Genomic DNA, 21,045 nt, shown 5'->3' on the forward strand with positions numbered 1-21,045 from the left:
GTGGGATGCCCACCGCATAGACAAGGGGATGAGGAATGAGTAGGTTCCTCGCTCAATGGGCCGGGGTGCTCAGCTGGGAATGGGGGGCTCGCCCTAGGAGGCAGGGCTAGGTGAGGGCATTACGGCTGTTGCTCACCCATTTGGGACGGGGGGGGGTGACTGGAAAATAGAAGTGCCTGGCCCTTTAAGAACGCCTCCTCTACCATGTTGCACCAAGAGTTCACGTGCTAGCTCAACCTAACATGCTGCCTGCGTAGTGACCCCTGGGCTGAGCAGCTTCACGCGGCTACCATTGGCTAGCTCCGCGCATAGCCGGCCATGTGATTGGTGGTCGCGAGCGGGGTCCCGCCCCCGTTGGCAACCAGCAGGTTACGGTGTGTGCGGGTGGTTAGTTCCTGTACTAGGCCCTGGCGGCGGGGAGGGGGCTGCTGGCGAGTAACTGTCCTGGGGGAGGCGGGGTCTGAGCCGGCGCTGGAGGCCTGGGGCCATGGTGTCCGGGGTGTAGTGGAGGCGCCGGGCGGAGCAGCAGGGGGCACCATGATCATTGAGAACGTGGACGCCCTCAAGACCTGGCTGGCCAAGTTACTGGAGCCGATGTGAGTGAGGGGAGGGGGCGGCGGCCCGGGAGGGCAGCGGCGGGTGGGCGCTGGCGGGGGGCACTGGCTAGGCTGGGGGAGTGTGGGCCGGAGGCCCCAGGGTGCGAGGGGCCTGTGTGGCGGTGGGAGGGGAGGCTGCCTTGTTGCTGGCACGGTAGACAATGAGGGTGCTGTGGGAGGCGAGGGTGTTCATGGGGGGCGGGACGCGGGGGGTGAAATGTGCTGCCCGCTGAAAACGGCTTGGCGGCCTCTAAAACTGATACTCCACCACTGGCCCCCCGTCGGGCTCGCAAATAATAAACTTCTGGGCTCGGCCAGCGAGTTCCCTGGCACCCCGGGCTTCTGCGAGGCAATGTCCTTATTCCCGCTGTCCGAAAGGAGCCCTGGGCTCTGCCCCTGGTATATGATGTGGGGGGGGGGCGGTAGGCCAAGGGGACGGGGGCGGTAGGCCAAGGGGACAGAGGCGTGAATGTCCATGTACTGGGTTAGTGGCAGGGCCTAGGAGCTAACAAGTTCATGCGGCAGCTTCTGTAATGTCACACTCCTATGCTGGCTTCATCCTTTTCGGTAAGCAGAGCGTCTTCTAGAAATTGTCCTTTTTAACTGGGCTGAGCACAGGACTGGGATCCAGGGACCTTCTGTGTTCTAATCATAGCTCTGCTACCGATGCCCTCTTTGGCCTTGGAGACGTTATTTACATCTCTCTGGTCCTCTTGTAAAGTGAGGACAATACTTGTTTTCCTACTTCACAGGAGTGTGAAGGAACACATGCCCAGGGCTTTGCAGACAGAATATGTGGCACTTGCACCATATTTTGAGGGTTTGGGAGTTTTTGGCTTCGGTGTGCATTTAATCTCCAACTGTGCAACATGAGTTCAATTCCTCCCCCCCCTCCCAATAAAATAGTTCATAAAGTAAATCTTTAGTCATATTTGAAAAGGTGGCAAACGTTAACACTCAAAATCACTCTTGAGGATCTGCAGGAAACTTCCCAGTCAAACTTCTAAAGGATTTTGATAATGTGCCATTTTTCTGTAATTACAGAGAAATGTCGTTCTAAAAGAGTCCCGGATGTACTGGGTAAATATTTGTAAAATATGTATAAATGCACTCACTTCATAAAATGTTTGCCAGTAACAGGGCTTTCCTGTAATGAAAGTTGTGGGACTGGGTTATTGGGGGGATGGAACTATCTGAATTTTTAGTTTTTATACAGAGGAAAATAGAGGCCTATGTGAATTCACAGTTGTGGAATTTATAAGGTATTAGTAATCTACTTTTTATCACTGAATATATTCTGTGTCTGTGTTTGTCCATTTGAAAATTTGAAGAGGTCCTATAACAAGACTGGCTACCATCTGTTAAATAATACAGTTTTGTAAAATAATTGTCTGTATACAGATACACTGTGTAATGAAATTAGTCTGCAATACCTTTCATATTTACATGAGGAGCTGTTACAGACTTTTAATAATTGCCTGTGAATTAGTAAATAAACAAACAGTGATATTACTCTCCACTTTGCCATAACGATATTAGGGGTCTGTCCTAAACCCATAACAGCAAAGAAATAGCGACTGGCTGAAACTTTTCCCCATTTCCTATTACCAATGGATGTTTGAAAATTTAAAATATAATGTTTGTATGTACAATGTAGTTCTTTTCCTCTGAATACTTTCACTTTGCATTTACATTAATTTTGATAAAAAAGCTTAAATTGAGAATTACAGCGTCATGGCTTTATTTAATTAAAAAAAAAAAAAGCCTCCAGATGTTCATCTAGCACAGGTTGGCAACCTTTCAGAAGTGGTGTGCCGAGTTTTCATTTATTCACTCTAATTTAAGGTTTCGCATGCAAGTAATACATTTTAATATTTTAGACGGTCCCTTTCTATAAGTCTATAATATATAATTAAACTATTGTATGTAAAGTAAAGTTTTTAAAATGTTTAAGAAGCTTCATTTAAAATTAAATTAAAATGCAGAGCTCCCCAGGCTGGTGACCAGGACTTGGGCAGTGTGAGTGCCAATGAAAACTAGCTCTCATGCTGCCTTTTTGGCACGCATGCCATAGGTTACCTACCCTGATCTAGCATATTACTGTCTACAATCTCTGTTAGATCATCTGTCTTCATTATTGATTCTGATTGTCCTTCTAACCGAGCACTTTCAGACTTCTGGTACCCAAGCTGCACTCTGAATGAATTTCAGCTGGAGACAAGGGTTCTTGGGAAACAGTGTTAGAATTTCTTTGTGGTGGTGGTTGTGCATTTGAGATCAATGAGGAGTGAATGTGCAGCACAGATCCTTTCCGGGTATAATAAGAACTTTATGCAAATTTCTGGTATGTAATAAGCAAGTGCTAGGATATCCCAGTGGGTCATCCTGAGAGAAATTGGGATGCTAAAGAGGGAGGGATAAAGTTTAAAACAAAAAAACATGTTTAGAAGGGATGGAAGCTCTCACTTTTTCCCACAACCCTGAAGCCTTTTCTCTTCATTAAATTGTACATGAGAACTAGCATGAAACATATCAACCACACTTTTAGAAACCTTCCACTTTTTTTTTTGATTAAGCCTTTTCATTTCTGTATTTCTGTATGTCCTTTTGAAACATAAAATCTTTTTTTTCCTGCAACCATCAAACACTGGAAATAAGTGAGCAAACTAGTAGGGTGTAGAGGTTATTGAATATTTCATTGTGAAATTTTGCATTTTTCATCACATTTATTACAGGCAAAAGAACTTTTGAGGCTTCTAAACTGTTCGCTATTTCTAGTGTGCTTTATATTGACAATTCCAAATGCAAGCAAATGTTTACAGTCAAAGGTCATTTAGATTTTTTTTTTTAAAATAATGAACTTAGAATATATACAAATACATACCCCTGGCATTTGGGGGCCTTCTGCATCTATTCACCTAGCTGGTACATTTGTTGCGTTGTATGATGCTTCACTATTGGCAAGTAGGTTCTCATTTTTGAACGTTTTCTGATGGCTGAACAGTGTAAGATATAAAGCAACCGTCAGTTTAACTAGTGGTGCCAGAGCATTGTAGTACAAAGGGAGGATGTGTTTTAGTGATCTTCACGTAGCCAGACAAGGGCTGTTGGGCTGTGAGTGTAATATAATTAGTTCGTGATAATAAATGCACTTTTAGATAGTGAAATCTCTACCTTGAGAGTACTGTGGAAGAAAAGAAAGAAGGTTTGCATGTTGGCTTCATTCTTTTCAGTTGTGCTCCTGTGTGAAGAAACAGTGTACGTAAAACACGTTTTTCAGGTCTCTTTCTGGTGAGATGTTTGGTTAGTCTATTCTGGTTGTTAAGACATCATACAACATTTCCACTGTGGAACAATCTTCCAGGTCATTTTTCTGTAAGTTTCGCTTATTAATGGCGGAGGAAAAAGTTTTTTTGGGTGTGCTTTCGTAAGGGGGAGTTGGCCAGAGAGGATAGCATCTGCTTGATTGACCTAAGAATTATATTATGATGTTTTTTCACAAGCAAAGCCAAAGAATAAGCACAAGGCATGGAAGCTTCTTCTGACATTGTTAGTGGAGCACAAAATAAAATCAAAACAGCTCACTGGTGTGCAACAATAGCAGAAACTGCTCTGTGGCACTGGAGCAAGGTGCAGCTGTGATGTTACTGGATTGCACGATATTATCCTAAAGTTCCAACAACACATTGCCAGAGGACTGTCTTCATGATGCCTCTAAAACTATCATGATTGTCCAGAATGTAATTTCTAGTGATTTTCAACATTGTTTAACAAAATCAATTTGTACATTGCTAAGAATAATTTTTTTCCTCTCCTCGTCAGATGTGATGCAGACCCTTCAGCCTTAGCTAACTATGTTGTGGCATTAGTCAAGAAAGACAAACCAGAGAAAGAGCTGAAGGCTTTCTGTGCTGATCAGCTAGACGTCTTTCTGCAGAAAGGTACTTTTTCTGCTTTCTTTGTAACTATGTAGTTTAATAATTGCATTTAAAATTTATAAATTATGTTGAATATTAAATTGTGTTTAGTGGTATACAGTTGGAAGATTATTGTTCTACAGCATTATAGTTAAAGTTTAGAAAGGATTGTGTAACGTTTTTGTCATGATGGGGCCTACTCTTTTTTCTTCCCATATACAAGTATATTGCATTCATAATAAGATTTAGCATTTTTTGCTGGGAAATAAAGGATCAAAGGTTCCAAAATCTGATTTTTACTCAATTTCAATTGAGTTAAAGCCTGTTAAGCAAAAATTAACACTTAATTTCCTTAAACACTAGTGGCCAGGTTTGCAAAACAAAATTGGGCCATAAATTTCACTACGGGAGCTATTAGGTATAGAGTACTTCTGAAAATCTGGTACTTATTTAAGTGCCAAATGAAAGCTCGGTTCCAACTGAAAATCTGGCCCCAAATAAGGGTTCTGATAACTTGGAAATCTGACCCTTAGTGGCCAAATTAGTGGGTATGGTGGGATGAGATTGCTTTTAAACATGAGTAATGAAGATGACGAACTTTCACACCTAGGATCTGAGGTATTTCCCGGGTGCCTGTTTCTCACCATCTCCTCAATAGGATGGAACCATTTTATTATAATAGATGGAAACTTCAGGACTCAAAGGTGCCACTTCACTCCTGTGCCTTTTGAATTTTGACTAAAAAAGGGCTCTTCTTATAGAAAAGTCATTTTGTAAGAACCCTCTTTTTACTGAAAACTGAGGAGCTGTTTGATCTCTCTCCTCCATTTCTGATTTTTGTGAGGAGCCTTTCCTATTCATGCAGCCAGAATTGAAATGCCATTAAAACCCTTATCTCTTGTCTATGCTTTGAATTTTAAGCAAGTTGAGCACAAGCACAGCTCCTCCTGTGTTAACAATGGTGAAAGCTGCAGCATAGACAGCACACCATTATTTTTGTCGTCATCTGGACTTGCTTTGAGCATCTTTCAATGATGTGATGATAAAAATGTCAATATTGCTTCCACCCTGAAAGCTGTACTGTATCTAGACTATGTAGGCATGAACTCTGTTTACTGTAAGTGTTTTAATTAACTAGCTTTTACAGATCCAGACTAACACGGCTACCCCTCTGATACTTAATTAACTAGGTTAAAGAAAACTGACTAGGCCTGCTAGATATCTCAAAAACAATTCAGCAGTTGAAGTCAAATGATCCTATAAGGCTTGTCACTTGTGCACAGAATGTGAAAATTTAATGTATCACACACAGCCTGCATGCGTGCAGTAGTTACAGTATAGAAGCACTGGTAAGAGGAATAAATATATAATCAGCAGTCAAGACTCAATTGTTACAGTCAAGTTGATGGAATTAAAACTTCAGGGATTTTTGAAATATTAAACTTTCGCTTGCTAATAAGTGTAGATTGGTGGGTTGTATTTTTGCATATTTTTTTAAGCCTATATTGAATGGACTGCATTGTCCAGGGAGTGGACATGGAGATACGGAGCCTCTCATTTCTAGGCCACTGGTTCAAGCGCAGACCAATTTAATAGAGACTAACTTCTCAGTGGCCTTTTGGGATCCACTGTGAAATTTTGTCTTGTTTCCTGTGGATGTCTACGTCACAAAAATCGTTGCCATTGGCAAGCTTATTACAGATGCAAAAATTGAATGAGCAATTGAGATAGTGGGGTATTCAGTCCTGAAAGCGATCCCTTCGCCACAAATTGAGATGTATTAGCAGGCATTGTCCATGCTGCTTCCTATTGTGTATCTATGTCTGTAGCTGTATAGAGAACATCATTTTTTATGGTTCTCATTCTAGTACCTAACACCACTAAAATTCACATCAATTTAAGATAAGGATTTTTTTTTTTAAAGTAGTAATATTTTGTGGTTGGATTTTGGGGAATTGTCTTATCAACATAGTCCTTCCTGACCATAGACTTAAGTCAAGATGTATAATCAAGTTTTGTGTGTATCTTTCTCCTCAGAAACTTCAGGTTTTGTAGATAAACTGTTTGAAAGTCTGTACACAAAGAACTACCTTCCTTCCCTTGAACCAGCAAAACTAGAACCGAAGCCCGCAGGTCAGGAAAAAGAAGAAATCAAAGAGGAGGTAATATTAACTTCCCATCCACCTGCTTCTGTGAGTGTCCCAAACCAGTCCCTCCACCATCCACTTTTGTAGGAAGTTGTTATAAAAACAAAACATGCTCTGAACAGACTCTTTTATGGCTAATGGTCTGTGCTACCATCTCTGAGCTTGCAGGAATGCTGTAAAGGTGTGTGCTCTGTCCATTGGGTAAGGGAGCATTTTGTGTCCTTTTGCAGACACCCTTTGATCAATGTGGGAGTAGCATTCCGAACTCTCTTTCAGCCCTCCTTGGCAGTGAGGAGTGACTCTACAATGGACGGATTTAAGAAATGGGGAATGATGTAAGGGCCTTGATAGCTACCTCAAAAGATGCATGTTGATTTCCAAAAGACCACTACTCTAGGTGTAGCTATTGTGTATGCAGTATTAAATGCATAACAAATGGATTTTTTTAGAAAAGTTGTTACCAAGTAAACATATTAGCAAGACTTTTTATTTTTTAAGGGATTATCATGGATATAATACAGCTTTCTTTCCACAGCAGCTGCTTTTTATGCTCATATTCATTGTTGCTCACAATAATAGAAATGTTTAAAAATGGAGGCGCCAAGGTGTGTACCCATCATCAGCCTTGCTCACTTCATTTATATATTGTACTCCTTTCCACTACCTTTTTTAATTATAGTTGTCTTTTTAGGTTGATGTATTCCCCAGGACAGGGAATCTCTTCCTATAAGTTTGTAAAACACCTACCATAGTGGTGCCCTGATCCTGATTGGAGTGTTTGGTGGAGAATGCAATAGAAATAATTCTCTGTTCTCTGGATGTATTGTCGTCCATGGTTCAGTGAGATTCACAAGCCTAATCTAAGTGATGTAGTTGTTACAGAAAAGAGCTGGCTATATTTAGATGAGGTCAAATGGGATATATGATATTCTGACCCCCTTCTCCCGCTTCATGTGCATGTATATGATGACAGGTTTCGGAGTAGCAGCCGTGTTAGTCTGTATCAGCAAAAAGAACAGCAGCACCTTAAAGACTAACATTTATTTGAATATAAGCTTTTGTGGGCTATAGCCCACTTCACTGGATGTGCAGAATGGAACATACAGTAAGAAATTTATACATAAAGAGAACATGAAAAGATGGAAGTACCCATACCAACTGTAAGAGGCTAATTAATTAAGAGAAGCTATTACCAGCAGGGGAGAAAAACTTTTGAAGTGATAATCAAGATGGCCCATTTTGGACAGTTGACACAAAGGTGTGAGGGTACTTTAACGTGGGGAAATAGATTCAATTAGTGTAATATCTGAGCCATTCCCAGTCTCTGTTCAAACCTAAGTTAAAGATGTCTAGTTTGCATATTAATTCAAGTTCAGCAGCTTCTTGTTAGTCTGTTTTTTAAGCTTTCCTGTTGCAGAATTGCCACCATGTATATAATGTACTTTTCGAACTACTAGAAGTTTCCCTTCTAAAATCTCTACTTGATAAGTGAAAGTTGGGAAACAAGGCTTAAGACAAGTGCCTCTAAATGGATTTTTCATATATCCACCATTGTCAGTCTACATAGAGTCTTATTATGCTTTTGTGGTCCTGTCAGCAATCAGCCAAAGGTCATGAAGACGGTAAATCATCACACGTTACAAACTGTCAGTCAGACCTCCAAAGAATAGTCAAGAATATAATGTTGGGTTTTGGAAAGGGAGACATTTCTCTGCTAAAAGTGTAACTTAGTGTAGATTGAACAGTGTAGATGTAAATCTAGCTATTTCTACGTTGCCCTTCATTGTATCTAAGGACCATCTCTTCGTACCAAAATTCTAATTCTGAAATACCATTTGATCTTGAGTGACAGTTTATCATACTGCATCCTTATAAGTCTGTCACTTTGTTTGATGCCATAACACTTGTATTTAGCTATGATAGTTCATGTTAGAACAGATCTTAAAACTACCATTGTTCTCTTAGTCTAGAATTGGGTATTTGGGTTTCTTATGTGGGGTTGCATGGGATCAGGTCATAATGTAGCCAGTCCTAGACCAGACTGTCTTTTAAATTAATTGTGAAATGTCATTAGCTGTACATTTAGAGATGATTTGGGATTCCTGTAAATGGAATGACACAAGCTAAAATAATGCAGGCAAAGGAAGAAACTATATTTTAGTTTAAGATATCTTGAAGCTTTTATAAAAGGAAATTGCTATTGCCGCTGTTGCCTTCAAAATTATTAATATTTTATAAGTGATGCACTGTTTGGGGCAAAATGGCTACAAATAAACTTTGAAGAAGATCCCTTGTACTGTTTCTGACAGACCAAGTTATGTTGGAGCTGAGTAAAAGCACCAGGGAAATTGTTTTTAGCTTTTGTTAATTTTTATAAGAGGTATGACCTGTACAGTACTATCCAAGTATATGAATAATTTACCACATCCAGAATTCATATTAGTGATGCAATTACATATGAAAGAAGGCTTGCAAAGCTGCATAGTCTTAAGTTCCTGTTATCTGGGAAATCATATGCAGAAAATCCTATTTGCTTGCAGTAAGGAACTCTGCAACCAATTAGAGGATGACACACTGTTTTTCTTTAACTTCAACACCTCCTGTATAATGTAAATTTAACCTAAAAATAGTTTTCTAATTTTGGAAAGCTTTACTGACAAAGAGAAACTAAAAGCTTTTTAAAAGAAGGATATGAACATTTACAACTCTGCTGCTTTGTTACATACAACATTTAGCCTAGGTGTCCTGTTGTCTTAAACAGCTGCTAGCTGTGGTTTGAACTAAATCTAGGTTTATTTCTTTGTTTGTTGGTGTGTTGTTTGTTAAATAGATATTTCAAGAGTCGTTTGAGGAAGAACGAGATGGCAGGAAAAAGAAGTATCCTAGCCCACAGAGAAACCGTTTAGATTCTAATGAACAAAGGTTAGTATTGCCGTTTAATCACAAGATGTTCATCTCTTTTCCTTTCCTTGCTGGCCAGACTCTCTAACTGTGGATTTTCACCTCTTGAGGCAGTAATTTTACCAGAATGCCTACTCGGTCCTCCCTCCCCTTCTGCCATCAACCTCCAGTAGCTCTTTGATATAACAGTCTCTTCTGAGAACACAGCAAAATGTCCCACGGGCTGCTGCTTAGGGATATTTAAGAGTTCCATCTATTCACCCGTATTTCAGAAAGGAGAGAGAGTAGAAGAACATTGGTGGTTTTTTTAATGCGCAATATTAACAGCAGCTGATGATGTTGGCCATTCCAGGAACCTATTTTTTCTTATGAGACAGCATGGCAATAGAGGCACATTTGGGTGCCACTGTCTGAGTAGAGTGAGGAGGGAAGAATATTAACCATTTGTGACTCCAGACTTGTTCTGTGGCTTCTTTTCTCTCAATATATGTGGCTTATACATACATGGCTTGCAGAACCAGAGAGAAAAAGAGAGATGATGGCAAATGGAGAGACTATGACAGATACTATGATCGGAATGATTTATATAGAGACAAATACGACTGGCGAAGAGGCAGGAGTAAAAGTCGTAGTAAAAGCAGAGGCTTAAGCCGAAGTCGTAGCCGCAGCGGGGGTAGAAGCAAAGACCGGGATCTGAACAGAAATATTGGTGAGTAGCCAAAATATTGCACTGGAAGAACATCTGACTCATTGTAGTGATTAATGCAAAATATATAAACAAACAGAAGTTGGATGCCTGTGAGTTGTTTAAGAACACTAGCTATGGAACTGGCTTGGAGAAGTACATGCTGCTGACATAATTAAACCAATTACTACACTACAGAACAGCGCCTTATAGTCAGGGGAATTAGGTTTTTTTAAACTCCATTTTAATTTATTCATAAGTGTATTCCATTGAATGTATGCCTCTGGTATTGTGCTGTCTGTTGATAAAACATATTATTGTTCCAAAATGCTAGTATCTTTTTATGCAGAAGTTGATTTATCCCTATAAAATTGTTTCAGTTTTAGGAGATGGGTTTTTTAAATACTTAAATGGAATGATGGCATCGTGTTCTATTGGCCGTGTATAGGGAATCCAGGAACTGAAGCGATTGGCAGCATAAAGTGTTGTGGATTTCAGGGTATGTTAAGTAGTGTTTGTCATTTATTCAATGTTAGAGGGAAAAGTTGCTTTCATTTTCAAGGAAGGAAAATGATTGGATGAAGGTGAGCTTTGTGAGAGCAATGAGCAGTTTCTGAGGTGGAAACTTCTTTGATGCCTTGGGTCTACAGTTCTAGCATTTTAAGAAAAGTAATTTTACACAAATGTTATAAACATTCTATGTTCTGCATGGTGAATAAGTGAGTTTGTATTACTGTGTAATGTCCACTATCCATCTATGCATTCCGTTTCTCCAGGACTTTGATATACCTAACAAAAGCATGAAAACTTACCTGGTTTATTTTGCTGATTTTTTAAAAGCAGAACACAAGGAGAGAGCAAAATTCAAGAGTGAAAGGAATGACATGGAGAGCTCGTATAACCCAGTGTCTTTGTCATCCAGTAATTCTACTGAACAGTATTCCTCTGCGCAGTCTATTCCCAGTGCTGTTACTGTGATTGCACCTGCTCACCATCCTGAGAACACAACAGAGAGCTGGTCAAATTATTATAAGAATCATAGTGTTCCCAATTCATTTGGCAGAAATCCTCCGCCTAAAAGACGATGTCGAGATTATGATGGTAAGGGAGAGAAACCGATAGCTTCAACTTCTTTCCTAGTGCCTCTTATTTCTTACCTCTCATATATTCTTTGCTTTTTAAATATATCTACTAAATTCTTCACTAAAAGCAAGCAGTAAATGAAGATTAAGTGGTAGATTATTTTTAATGTAAGGATGCATATGAGCCTGCAGTTTGCTTGGATAAGACTTAACCACTTACAGCAAGATTTACTTGAAATCTGACAGTTCTTGGCACTGGCAAGAATGTATTAAGTTCATAATTCTACAGGCGTGCCTTCGCAAATACTTCAGCCAGCAGCAGTCCTCAGTAAGATTATAGGGTTTGACATAAAACAGGTGGTGATTCTGTCTCCCCTACCTACCCATCCCCCATGTCGCTGTTGAAGTTTGCACACTGTTGTGGAAACCGTTCAGATTCTTTGATGCTAAACTAATATTCCAACTTGAATTCTGGTTTGAAGTTTTTGTTTAATGATGTAAAATGGTAGATCAGAATATGCTGGACTTCTTAAATGCATCTCTTTGTTCTTTAGTGAGAAAATCACGGAAATAGTGATACTTGATTAAATCTTATAGTCATCACTTTTGAAGTTCTTGACAGATGGAAATGAAATTGTCTGTCTGTCTGTCTGTCTTTGCAGAGCGAGGATTTTGTGTACTTGGCGACCTTTGCCAATTTGATCATGGAAATGACCCTTTAGTAGTAGATGAAGTTTCATTGCCAAGCATGATTCCTTTTCCACCACCACCCCCAGGACTCCCCCCTCCTCCTCCTCCTGGTATGCTAATGCCTCCAATGCCAGGCCCAGCTCCCAGTATGAGAATGCCAGGCCCACAAGTACATCCTCGGCCACCACCTCCTGTCGTGCTTCCTGTATCAAGTAAGTTAAAATATTGCAGTTGGTTATTTTATAGTCTTAATATGAATTACTTGGTTCCTGTTGAAGAAATACTTTTATTTACCCAAAGTAACAGATTGTTCTAGCTTCTTAGCTATCTGTGTGCTGTACAAAACATTTACTAAAATGAAACTTGGAAGGCAGTTTTAAAAATGTAGTGTTCACAGCACTATAAATGACTAATATAGAAACTAAAGATGCGGTGGGGAATCTAACCATCTCCCATCCATCAGCGTAGGATTGAGCATTTACATTAATGTACTTAGCACTTCAGTCTCAAATAAGTCTCACACTATAGACTCAGTATAATATATCCCTTTTGATTAGTAGATACTCAGGATTCAAAGCATGTTAAATACAAAGGAATAGATGCAGCTATTCATATACATGGGGCTGATTATTACTGACAGTTAGTTTAGATGATCTTTTTAGGTTAGTCTAGTCAAAAGATTCTCACATTAGCTTGAAACTCCTTAGCAATCATATAATATTCAAATAACTGTTTTAAGGAAAATGTGTGTGGTCATCAAAACTGAACTAGCTTACAGGCAGAGGTTTCAAGTTCTGTAGTTGTCCTACTAGACTTGGTAATAAAGGATATCATACTTAACTTTGAAAAATATTATTTCCTCTCTTAGCTGTAGAATGTCCAAAATAAAGAAGATGCATTCTAGCACATCTAACATTTCTGATTGATTAGGGTTTTTTGGCTTGTCAGTGGTGGCTGAGTTTCCCTAGCCACTTCTCCACTAAGTCCCAATGTGTTTTGCTGGTTCTTGGAAATGTTGGGGCATAGATTATGCCTGTGAGAAGAATTTTGCACAATACTCGAAGCATGGACACTGTGTTCCAGCACTGTTTTATTCATTACATCAATACAATACATGTGGCATTCTGTGGACTAGTCAGCCAGCCGTAGTGGGAATAGAAAAAGTCATACTCCATCAGAACTCTCCAAGCATTCAGCATTTGGGCCTCTTGTAAATTTTTCAGATAAGTAATACTCAGAAATTTGTGTGAATGTGAGGTTTAATAATTCATACAATCTTTTTTTGAGGATTGAGTTTGCTAGCCTTCTTCCCGCCCCTCCCCCAATAGTGCTATTGACCAACTTGTATGCATGCAAAACGTATAAAGACTTCTGAAATGGCTTCAGGATTCAAGAACAGTGTGGTGATAAATTTAGCTTTTATGTTTGTATTAAAAATATAAGAAAATTAAATTAAAGACATCTGTATATGGAAAAACATACTGCCCCCTCCCTCCTCCTAAAATGAGTACGTCTGATCAGCAGAAAAACTGCTTGGAGCTGCTTACCACCATTTTTTTTTTTTCCTCAATAGAAAACAGACTATAGTGCTGCCCGATCATGGTTGTAACCTTATTCATTGGGTGCATATGATTAAGCCACTGTTCTGTGGTCCCTTAAAATATGAATACAAAAATCAAAGCTGTTCTCAGTTTTGTACTGGACTTAAGTAGAAAAGAAAATAGTAAGATAACTCTGAGCTTAAACAGAAAAATGCTTCTGTCCACAAAAGGATTAATTCTTGTCCTTGCAGTTCTTCTTTTAGACCTGTAATCTAAACCTGGGGTTCTCGCAACAAAATTTTTGGTGGCCTCAGAGTGGTGTTGGTGGCCACTATGATTTTTCCTATAATACTTAATTAACTTTAGGAAAAATTACTGTAATATATATGCACATGCACATGTCCAAATCATAGTAATTTATTTATGCACGTGGTTTTTTTTGCAAGCTCAATAATAAAAATAGCATACAGTTGTCTCTATCCTTTACTGGACCTAAACAGAATAGAAACACTATTTGCATGTTCTTTATCTTTCTTTTGTTTTGTGTTAAGCCAGCTGGGAGGCTGTGAAAAGTGATATTAACAAACATACAAATATCACTTTTCGCAACCGACTTACTCAGGGGAGGTGGGTAAGGAGGCAGTGGTGGCGAGGAGTGATGTAGTGGATGGGTGAGTGGCTGGAGGATTCAGCAAGGACTGGGGGTGGTGCACAAGGGGCTGGGGGACGGAGCCCACAGCCAGAGCCCACTGCCTCATGGCTGGAACCTGCCACCCGCCACCCCACTGCCATGGAGAAGATGGGGAACTCATACCAGCTGTCTGCTCCTCTGGCGTTTGTGGCTCGAGGGTAGGGTCACCGCTCCCCCCACCCCAATCACCACCGAGAAGGCTGTGGCCACAAGAAAAGCCACTGGTGGCCACATTTGAGAAATGCTGGCTAAACAGCGCTATTGTGATCTCTTGCTCTCGATGAGATTTTATTCCCCTGGTTGAAGTGAGGTAGGATCTGTTCTAGCAAATGTAAACCCCTAACAATAACACTTGTCTCCGGGGGAAGAGAGAGTGCCTTTTAGTTTAAACCTTTATTCTTTCTGATAAAATATCATTGAGTAAATGACCCAAATCACATTTCGTATACAGAATGTTTTTATTGCTCTCAGATTAGAAAATATACCTCTACCTCAATATAATGCGACCCGATATAACACGGTAAAGCGGTGCTTGGGGCGGTGCACTCTGGCGGATCAAAGCAAGTTCGATATCACACGGTTTCACCTATAACGTATTAAGATTTTTTTGGCTCCTGAGGACAGCGTTATATCAGGGTAGAGGTGTATTGCAATCTCAAGAAACTTGGTTATAGTAAAGGTTGAGTATAAACGTACAAACAGTTCAGTCCAAAGTTCAGTATCTGTAGGGCTATGAAGTCAGTGACTGATTTAATGTTGTCATTATAGGACCACCTTTAACACAGTCAAGTTTGATGAATAACCGTGACCAGCCTCGGACAAGTGCAGTGCCCAATCTTGCACCAGTGGGAGCAAGACTACCTCCTCCTTTACCCCAGAACCTACTGTATACAGTATCAGAACGTAAGCAAATGTCTCTTTTTAATCTGCCTGGGATAAAACAGAGTTAAAACTACTTTTGTTAATGTTGTATAATATAAATGGTGATTACTTTTACTTTCTTGCAGTGCATGCAAATCCAAAAATATTCAGTCTGGTGGCTTTCCCGTCCATGTGTTGGGGGAGAGAGGGGAGCAGGAGTGAGGAGAAGATAGTTTCACATTACTAACTGAGGGAACATCATTCAAATGAAATTTCATCCAGGCCTCGTCTCCTTAAAGCAGTGTGACCATGGCATAGGATCTCTGCGTCCTCAGGGAATGTGGAGGATCCTGTTGTGAACTAGATTTGTTAGTCTGGCCTAAAACTATCAGTGTAAACCTCAGTATTTACACTTAAACTTGTAATCTTGTGTGACACGTGAACCTCTAAATAGCTTCTTCCCCTATCCCCCCCGTCACTCTCTCAGCCTAATTTTTATTTTTGGCAAGTTTTAAGGCTTCTATTCGTGATTACGGTAACATCTTTTAATTTTCTATTTACACACACACACACACACACACACACACACACACACACACACACACACACACACACACACACACACACACACAACCAAAATACACTGCACTGGAGAAAAGCAAGCTAGAAAGATGAGACTTCGTTTATGTTGCGACTTCATTGTAATTATCCAAAAGATGAATGTGTCCCTCTTTGCTATGGAAAATGGAGAGTTTTATATAAAACATAATTGAAAGCAGTAACTGAATATATCTGTCTGCTCACTGGATAACCTTAAATGGTTAACTTAAATCCAGCAATATCTTTAGTGCTACACTACTGTTACCTGTAAAGAAGAGTCGATTGGCATTTCTGTTTTCCTTGTTCTAAAGGGCTTTAGCTCACTCAGTTATCTTGCTGAAATCTTTGTTAATTTTATCTCCAAATACTTCCAGTCCATCTTGTCCCCACATGATTGTCCTTCAATTGCAGGGTTTTTCTTCGTGATTGATCTGTCTTAATTGTTAGGATGTTACTGTTGCTTTGACACTACATAAATTCTCTTAAATTCTTGCTGTTGCCATTGGAACACACAGTGACTATGCCCTTGAAATGAGATGGGATCAACAAAGGAGCAACTAGAGGGCAATTTACATATGCTTAACAGAAGTCCTCAGCAGAATCCAGAGCTAAACTGCTTTTAAAAAATATCCAAGATCAAGCATATGTCACTCTTGCTTTTTCTGAAAGAATACATTTTAAAACTTACAGGATGTATTGGGGAAATTTCAGTGGCCTCTTGGCAATGAGAGAGGCTGGTTTGGTGGATTTTTGATACTTGGTGTCAGATGAATCTCTCTGTTCAGTCATTCACCTTCCAGGCCATGCAGTATTTACTTGGAGGCTTTCCACAAATTTTAACAACTCGGGTTTTGTGTGGGTTTTTTTCCTTACACATTTGACAGAATGAAACTTCCTTGATGTGGCATTTAGAAAGGACCCACACTTGCTCTGTTTCTCCAACCTATCTTCTCTTGTGTTCTTGGATCTTAATTGCGATCAGCCGTAGGATAAATTGCCCCGCTAAGCAATAATAGAATACCATTTATTTAAATATTTTTGGATGTTTTCTACATTTTCAGTTACAACACAGAATACAAAGTGTACAGTGCTCCCTTTATATTTGACTACAAGTATTTGCACTGTAAAGAAACAAAATAAATAGTATTTTTCAATTCACCTAATACAAGTACTGTAGTGCAATCTCTTTATCATGAAAGTGGAATTTACAAATGTAGAATTATGTTTTTAAAAAAAAACTGCATTCAAAAATTAAAGAATGTGAAATTTTAGAGTCTGTAGGTCCACTCAGTCCTACTTCTTGTTCAGACAATCGCCCAGACAAACAAGTTTGTTTCCCGTTGCAGGAAATAATGCTGCCTGCTTCTGGTTTACAATGTCGCCTGAAAGTGAGAACAGGCGTTCTCATGGCACAGTTGTAGCCGGCGTTGCAAGATATTTATGTGCCAGATGCGCTAAAGATTGATATGTCCCTTCATGCTTCAAACATCATTCCAGGGACATGCATCTGTGCTGGTGATGGGTTCTGCTCGATAACAATCCAAAGCAGTGTGGACTAATGTATGTTCATTTTCATTATCTGAGTCAGATGCCACCAGAAGAAGGTTGATTTTCTTTTTTGATGGTTCGAGTTCTATAGTTTCCACATTGGAGTGTTGCTCTTTTAAGTCACCTCATCCCTCTCAGATTTAGGAAGGCACTTCAGATTCTTAAACCTTGAGTCAAGTGCGGTAGCTATATTTAGAAATCTCTCATAGGTACCTTCTTTGTGTTTTGTCAGATCTGCAGTGAAAGTGTTCTTAAAATGAACAACATGTGCTTGGTCATCATCCGAGATTTCTATAACATGAAATGTATGGCAGAAGGCGAGTAAAACAGAGCAGGGGACATACAGTTCTCCCCGCAAGAAGTTCAATCACAAATTTAATTAACGCATTTTTTTTTATTTATTTTTTAACAAACGTCATCAGCATGGAATTATGTCTTTTGGAATGGTGGCTGAAGCATGAAGGGGCATATGAATGTTTAGCATATCTGACACGTAAATACCTTGCAATGGCGGCTACGAAAGTGCTATGCAAATACCTGTTATTTTCTGGTGACATTGTGAAAAAGAAGAGGGCAGCATTATCTCCTGTAAATATCAACAAATTTTTTTGTCTTAGGGATTGGTTGAACAAGAAATAGGACTGAGTGGACTTGTAGGCTCTGAAGTTTTACAATGTTTTATTTTTGAGTGCAGTTATGTAACAAAAAATCTACATTTGTAAGTTGCACATTCATGACAGAGATGGCACTACAGTACTTGTATGAGATGAGTTGAAAAATACTATTTTTTATTTTATTTTTACAGTGCAAATATTTGTAATAAAATATACGTTTTGATTTCAATTACAAAACAGAATACAATATATAAGAAAATGTAGAAAAATATCCAACATGTTTAGTAAATTTCAATTGGTATTCTATTTAACAGTGCGATTCAAACTGTGATTAATTGCAATTAACTCAAAAAATTAATCAATAGCCCTGCTTTATCCCTTTTGGTTACTGTGATCCTTAATGTCTAATTGGAGAGACAAGGTGGGTGAGGTAATATCTTGTATTGGACCAACTTCTGTTTGAGAGAGACAAGCTTTCAAGCTTACACAGAGCTCTTCTTTCCGGTCTTGGAGTCAGATAGCTAAATTCTGTTTTTTGGGTTCATTTAGTGGGTAAATATTTTTGATCAAATTATTGCCCAATATTTCAGCTGTCTTAGAATTATTTGAATATAGAACATGTCTTATATACTACACTGAGTACATTGCCCTTTTCTCAAGGAAAAGAGATTGCACAATAGAGTTCAGCTATATCATCCTGAAGGTCTGTATCCCTACCCACCCTACCGTGCAAAATACATGGGTATCTCCTTTGCTTCCCCTCAGGCACTGGAATATAATTAGATTTAGTGAAGAGTGCCATAAGGAAACCCTACTGCCTGGTGTATTTATGAAAAGTAACCTACATGGCTTAAATCTTCCTTCATTTCTGAATTGAGGACCAGCATGAAGAAGGTTGAAGTATTAACACACCTCAAACTAGCAACAGTGACACGCTAAGTAGAACATGGGTTCACTATAGAGTTCAGTAACATTACTCGGATGTTTTAGATTGCAGGCATGTGTATTTCTATGCCCTATTTTACTCCCATCTCTTCTCCCCACCCAAACCAGGCTCTAATTCTTGGACCTCAGGGTGGTTTTGCAGGTCATGGTGGGTAGGGAGATGACCTTCAGGATGATATAGCTGAATGCTATTTTGCAAACTCTTTTCCTTGAAACAAGGGCTATGTGTTCAGTGTAATACATCAGATGTGTTACATTCAAATCATCTTCCTCAAGGCAACTAACCTGGAATTTTGGAATTATTTAGAAATCCCTCCTATTTCTTTTTCTGTCTCTTGATAGATACGTATGAGCCAGATGGTTATAACCCTGAAGCACCTAGTATCACCAGTGCTGGTAGATCTCAGTACCGACAGTTCTTTACTAGAACACAGACACAGCGTCCAAATCTGATTGGCCTAACATCTGGGGAGATGGATACAAATCCAAGAGGTAAGAAAGGTATCTTGACACTGCTGTAACTGTTCTTATGAGTTGAGCCTCTCATCATTTGGTTTTTCTTAGTTTCAGCTGGAACAAAGAAAAACCAATAGAGCCTTTGAACTAATGTTTGGGCATAACTTTCACACACTTTGACATTTAAAGTTCTTATTAAAGTAGAAGATAATTTTGAATGTTAACTTGATCATCTAAAAGTTTAAGAAAAAAACAAAACTTAAAACTGATTTGCTACTGTGCAGACTAGTGCAAAATATAAATCACTTTCCCTCTAATTTTCAAATGCACTCAACAAGCTCTTAGTGCTGCTGGGAGGTGAGATGGGGCAAAAAGCTTTAAGCTACCTAATCCAGAAATTGTACCCATTATAACATAAGCAGCCTGAACACTGCTTTAATGTAGCAAAAGTTCATTCTGGCAACAGGGGGCACAAGAATGCCCATCCACACCATCTTCTCTCCATATACTCCCTGTGTCAGCTGAAGTGAGGGTGGTGGCAAAGGAGCTGCTGTGGCAGGTCTTGGCCACATGAGGGTCTGGCTTATTTTAAGCAAGATATCTTAATTTGAACAGACTATCACACATGAAATCTTACATCTTTTTGCATGTAGGACTATTTATTCAGTTGAGCTGGTGTAATCTAAATGAAGGGTTAGTTCTCATGTATAAAAAAAACTTTACCTTGTACATAACACCTGTAAGGCTTTTAAAAAAATAAAAAAATTGTTGCAGCCCAGAACCGTATTAAAGAACCTCCCAGAGGTGGAGGAGGGTTGGGCAGAGGATCTAGTTGTGAAGTAGTAGTGTGGAATCTGATGTGCTGTTTCCATAGCATAGGATTGTGATGCTATAAACACAGGATTTACTTCACTGCAAGCGCTAAGAGACTGCTCTCTGAGAATGCATTTCAGTACTAGGGAAAATCCAGAACACTATAGGCAAATTTGTTTCAATCCCTTCTATTCAAGTTTTCCAAGGTTAAAAGAGGTGCACTTACTTTGGAAGCAGTTTTTTATATTTAACATGAAAAAATCTGTGCATCCTGTACCCTTCGTTCTCACCAGTGTAACTAGGTTTTACCGAGCTCTCTGGTACTTATACAAACCTTTTTAGGGGAATGAGTATTTGGCATGTGGGAAGAGAAACACTAATGGTAATCACAGCATCTAAGCAAGATGCAAGCAAGTACTAGACAAATATTCCTAACCTCCCTAGTTCTCTTAATTGCATCCAGTTCTGAACTGCAGCTTCCCAGCACTTCTGCAGCCTCTCACCTCAGTCTTGATCTTCAGCCCAAGAAAGAAAGTCATGCTAAAAAATGTTAATTGTGATCTGAACAGATTTCTATAAATATAGGCTGAAGCCTTTCTTAAGGCTTTCATGCCTTCTTAAATGGATTAAATAGGATGATGCTTACTTTGGAAATTAAAGTGTGAAGTTTAATTTGAGGGTTTCTCTCTAATTTTAATATGGTGCTTGTCCGAAGTCATTTTTAAGAGAGATTCTTAGCTTCTACTACTCGACTTATTGTTAAGCTACTTACTTCCATTAACTGAAGTAATTCCATAAACAAGATTGAACAGCTTGTCAGAACCTTTGATTTTTGGTATTAACAGCTGAACATACCCATCTGTAGTTTATATACTTGTGCTTTTGTTTAAACAAAAGCCTGATTTTTAAACTTTAAATACTAATTTTGGGGATGTCTCGGTTGGAGCCCTTTAAATAA

At 39.3% G+C, this 21,045-nt stretch overlaps 1 protein-coding gene across 4 annotated transcripts in view; it reads left to right on the plus strand.

Moving 5' to 3' along the window:
• Window positions 1-394: 394 nt before the first annotated feature.
• RBM27 (RNA binding motif protein 27) overlaps window positions 395-21,045 on the plus strand; it is a 36,032-nt gene continuing 15,381 nt past the window's right edge. Inside the window, exons 1-9 of one of the 4 annotated variants that reach the window (XM_030572023.1) lie at window positions 395-596; window positions 4,419-4,537; window positions 6,551-6,705; window positions 9,491-9,582; window positions 10,077-10,270; window positions 11,087-11,347; window positions 11,991-12,230; window positions 15,019-15,153; window positions 19,161-19,310. In XM_030572023.1, the coding sequence (XP_030427883.1) occupies window positions 538-596; window positions 4,419-4,537; window positions 6,551-6,705; window positions 9,491-9,582; window positions 10,077-10,270; window positions 11,087-11,347; window positions 11,991-12,230; window positions 15,019-15,153; window positions 19,161-19,310 (1,405 nt within the window). In that variant the 5' untranslated portion in view covers window positions 395-537. The remainder of the gene's footprint in view (window positions 597-4,418; window positions 4,538-6,550; window positions 6,706-9,490; window positions 9,583-10,076; window positions 10,271-11,086; window positions 11,348-11,990; window positions 12,231-15,018; window positions 15,154-19,160; window positions 19,311-21,045) is intronic. The other 3 variants (XM_030572024.1, XM_030572025.1, XM_030572026.1) reach the window with 3 other exon arrangements.

This window comes from Gopherus evgoodei, chromosome 8 (genome assembly GCF_007399415.2).
Source record: "Gopherus evgoodei ecotype Sinaloan lineage chromosome 8, rGopEvg1_v1.p, whole genome shotgun sequence".
Lineage (NCBI taxonomy): Eukaryota > Metazoa > Chordata > Testudines > Testudinidae > Gopherus > Gopherus evgoodei.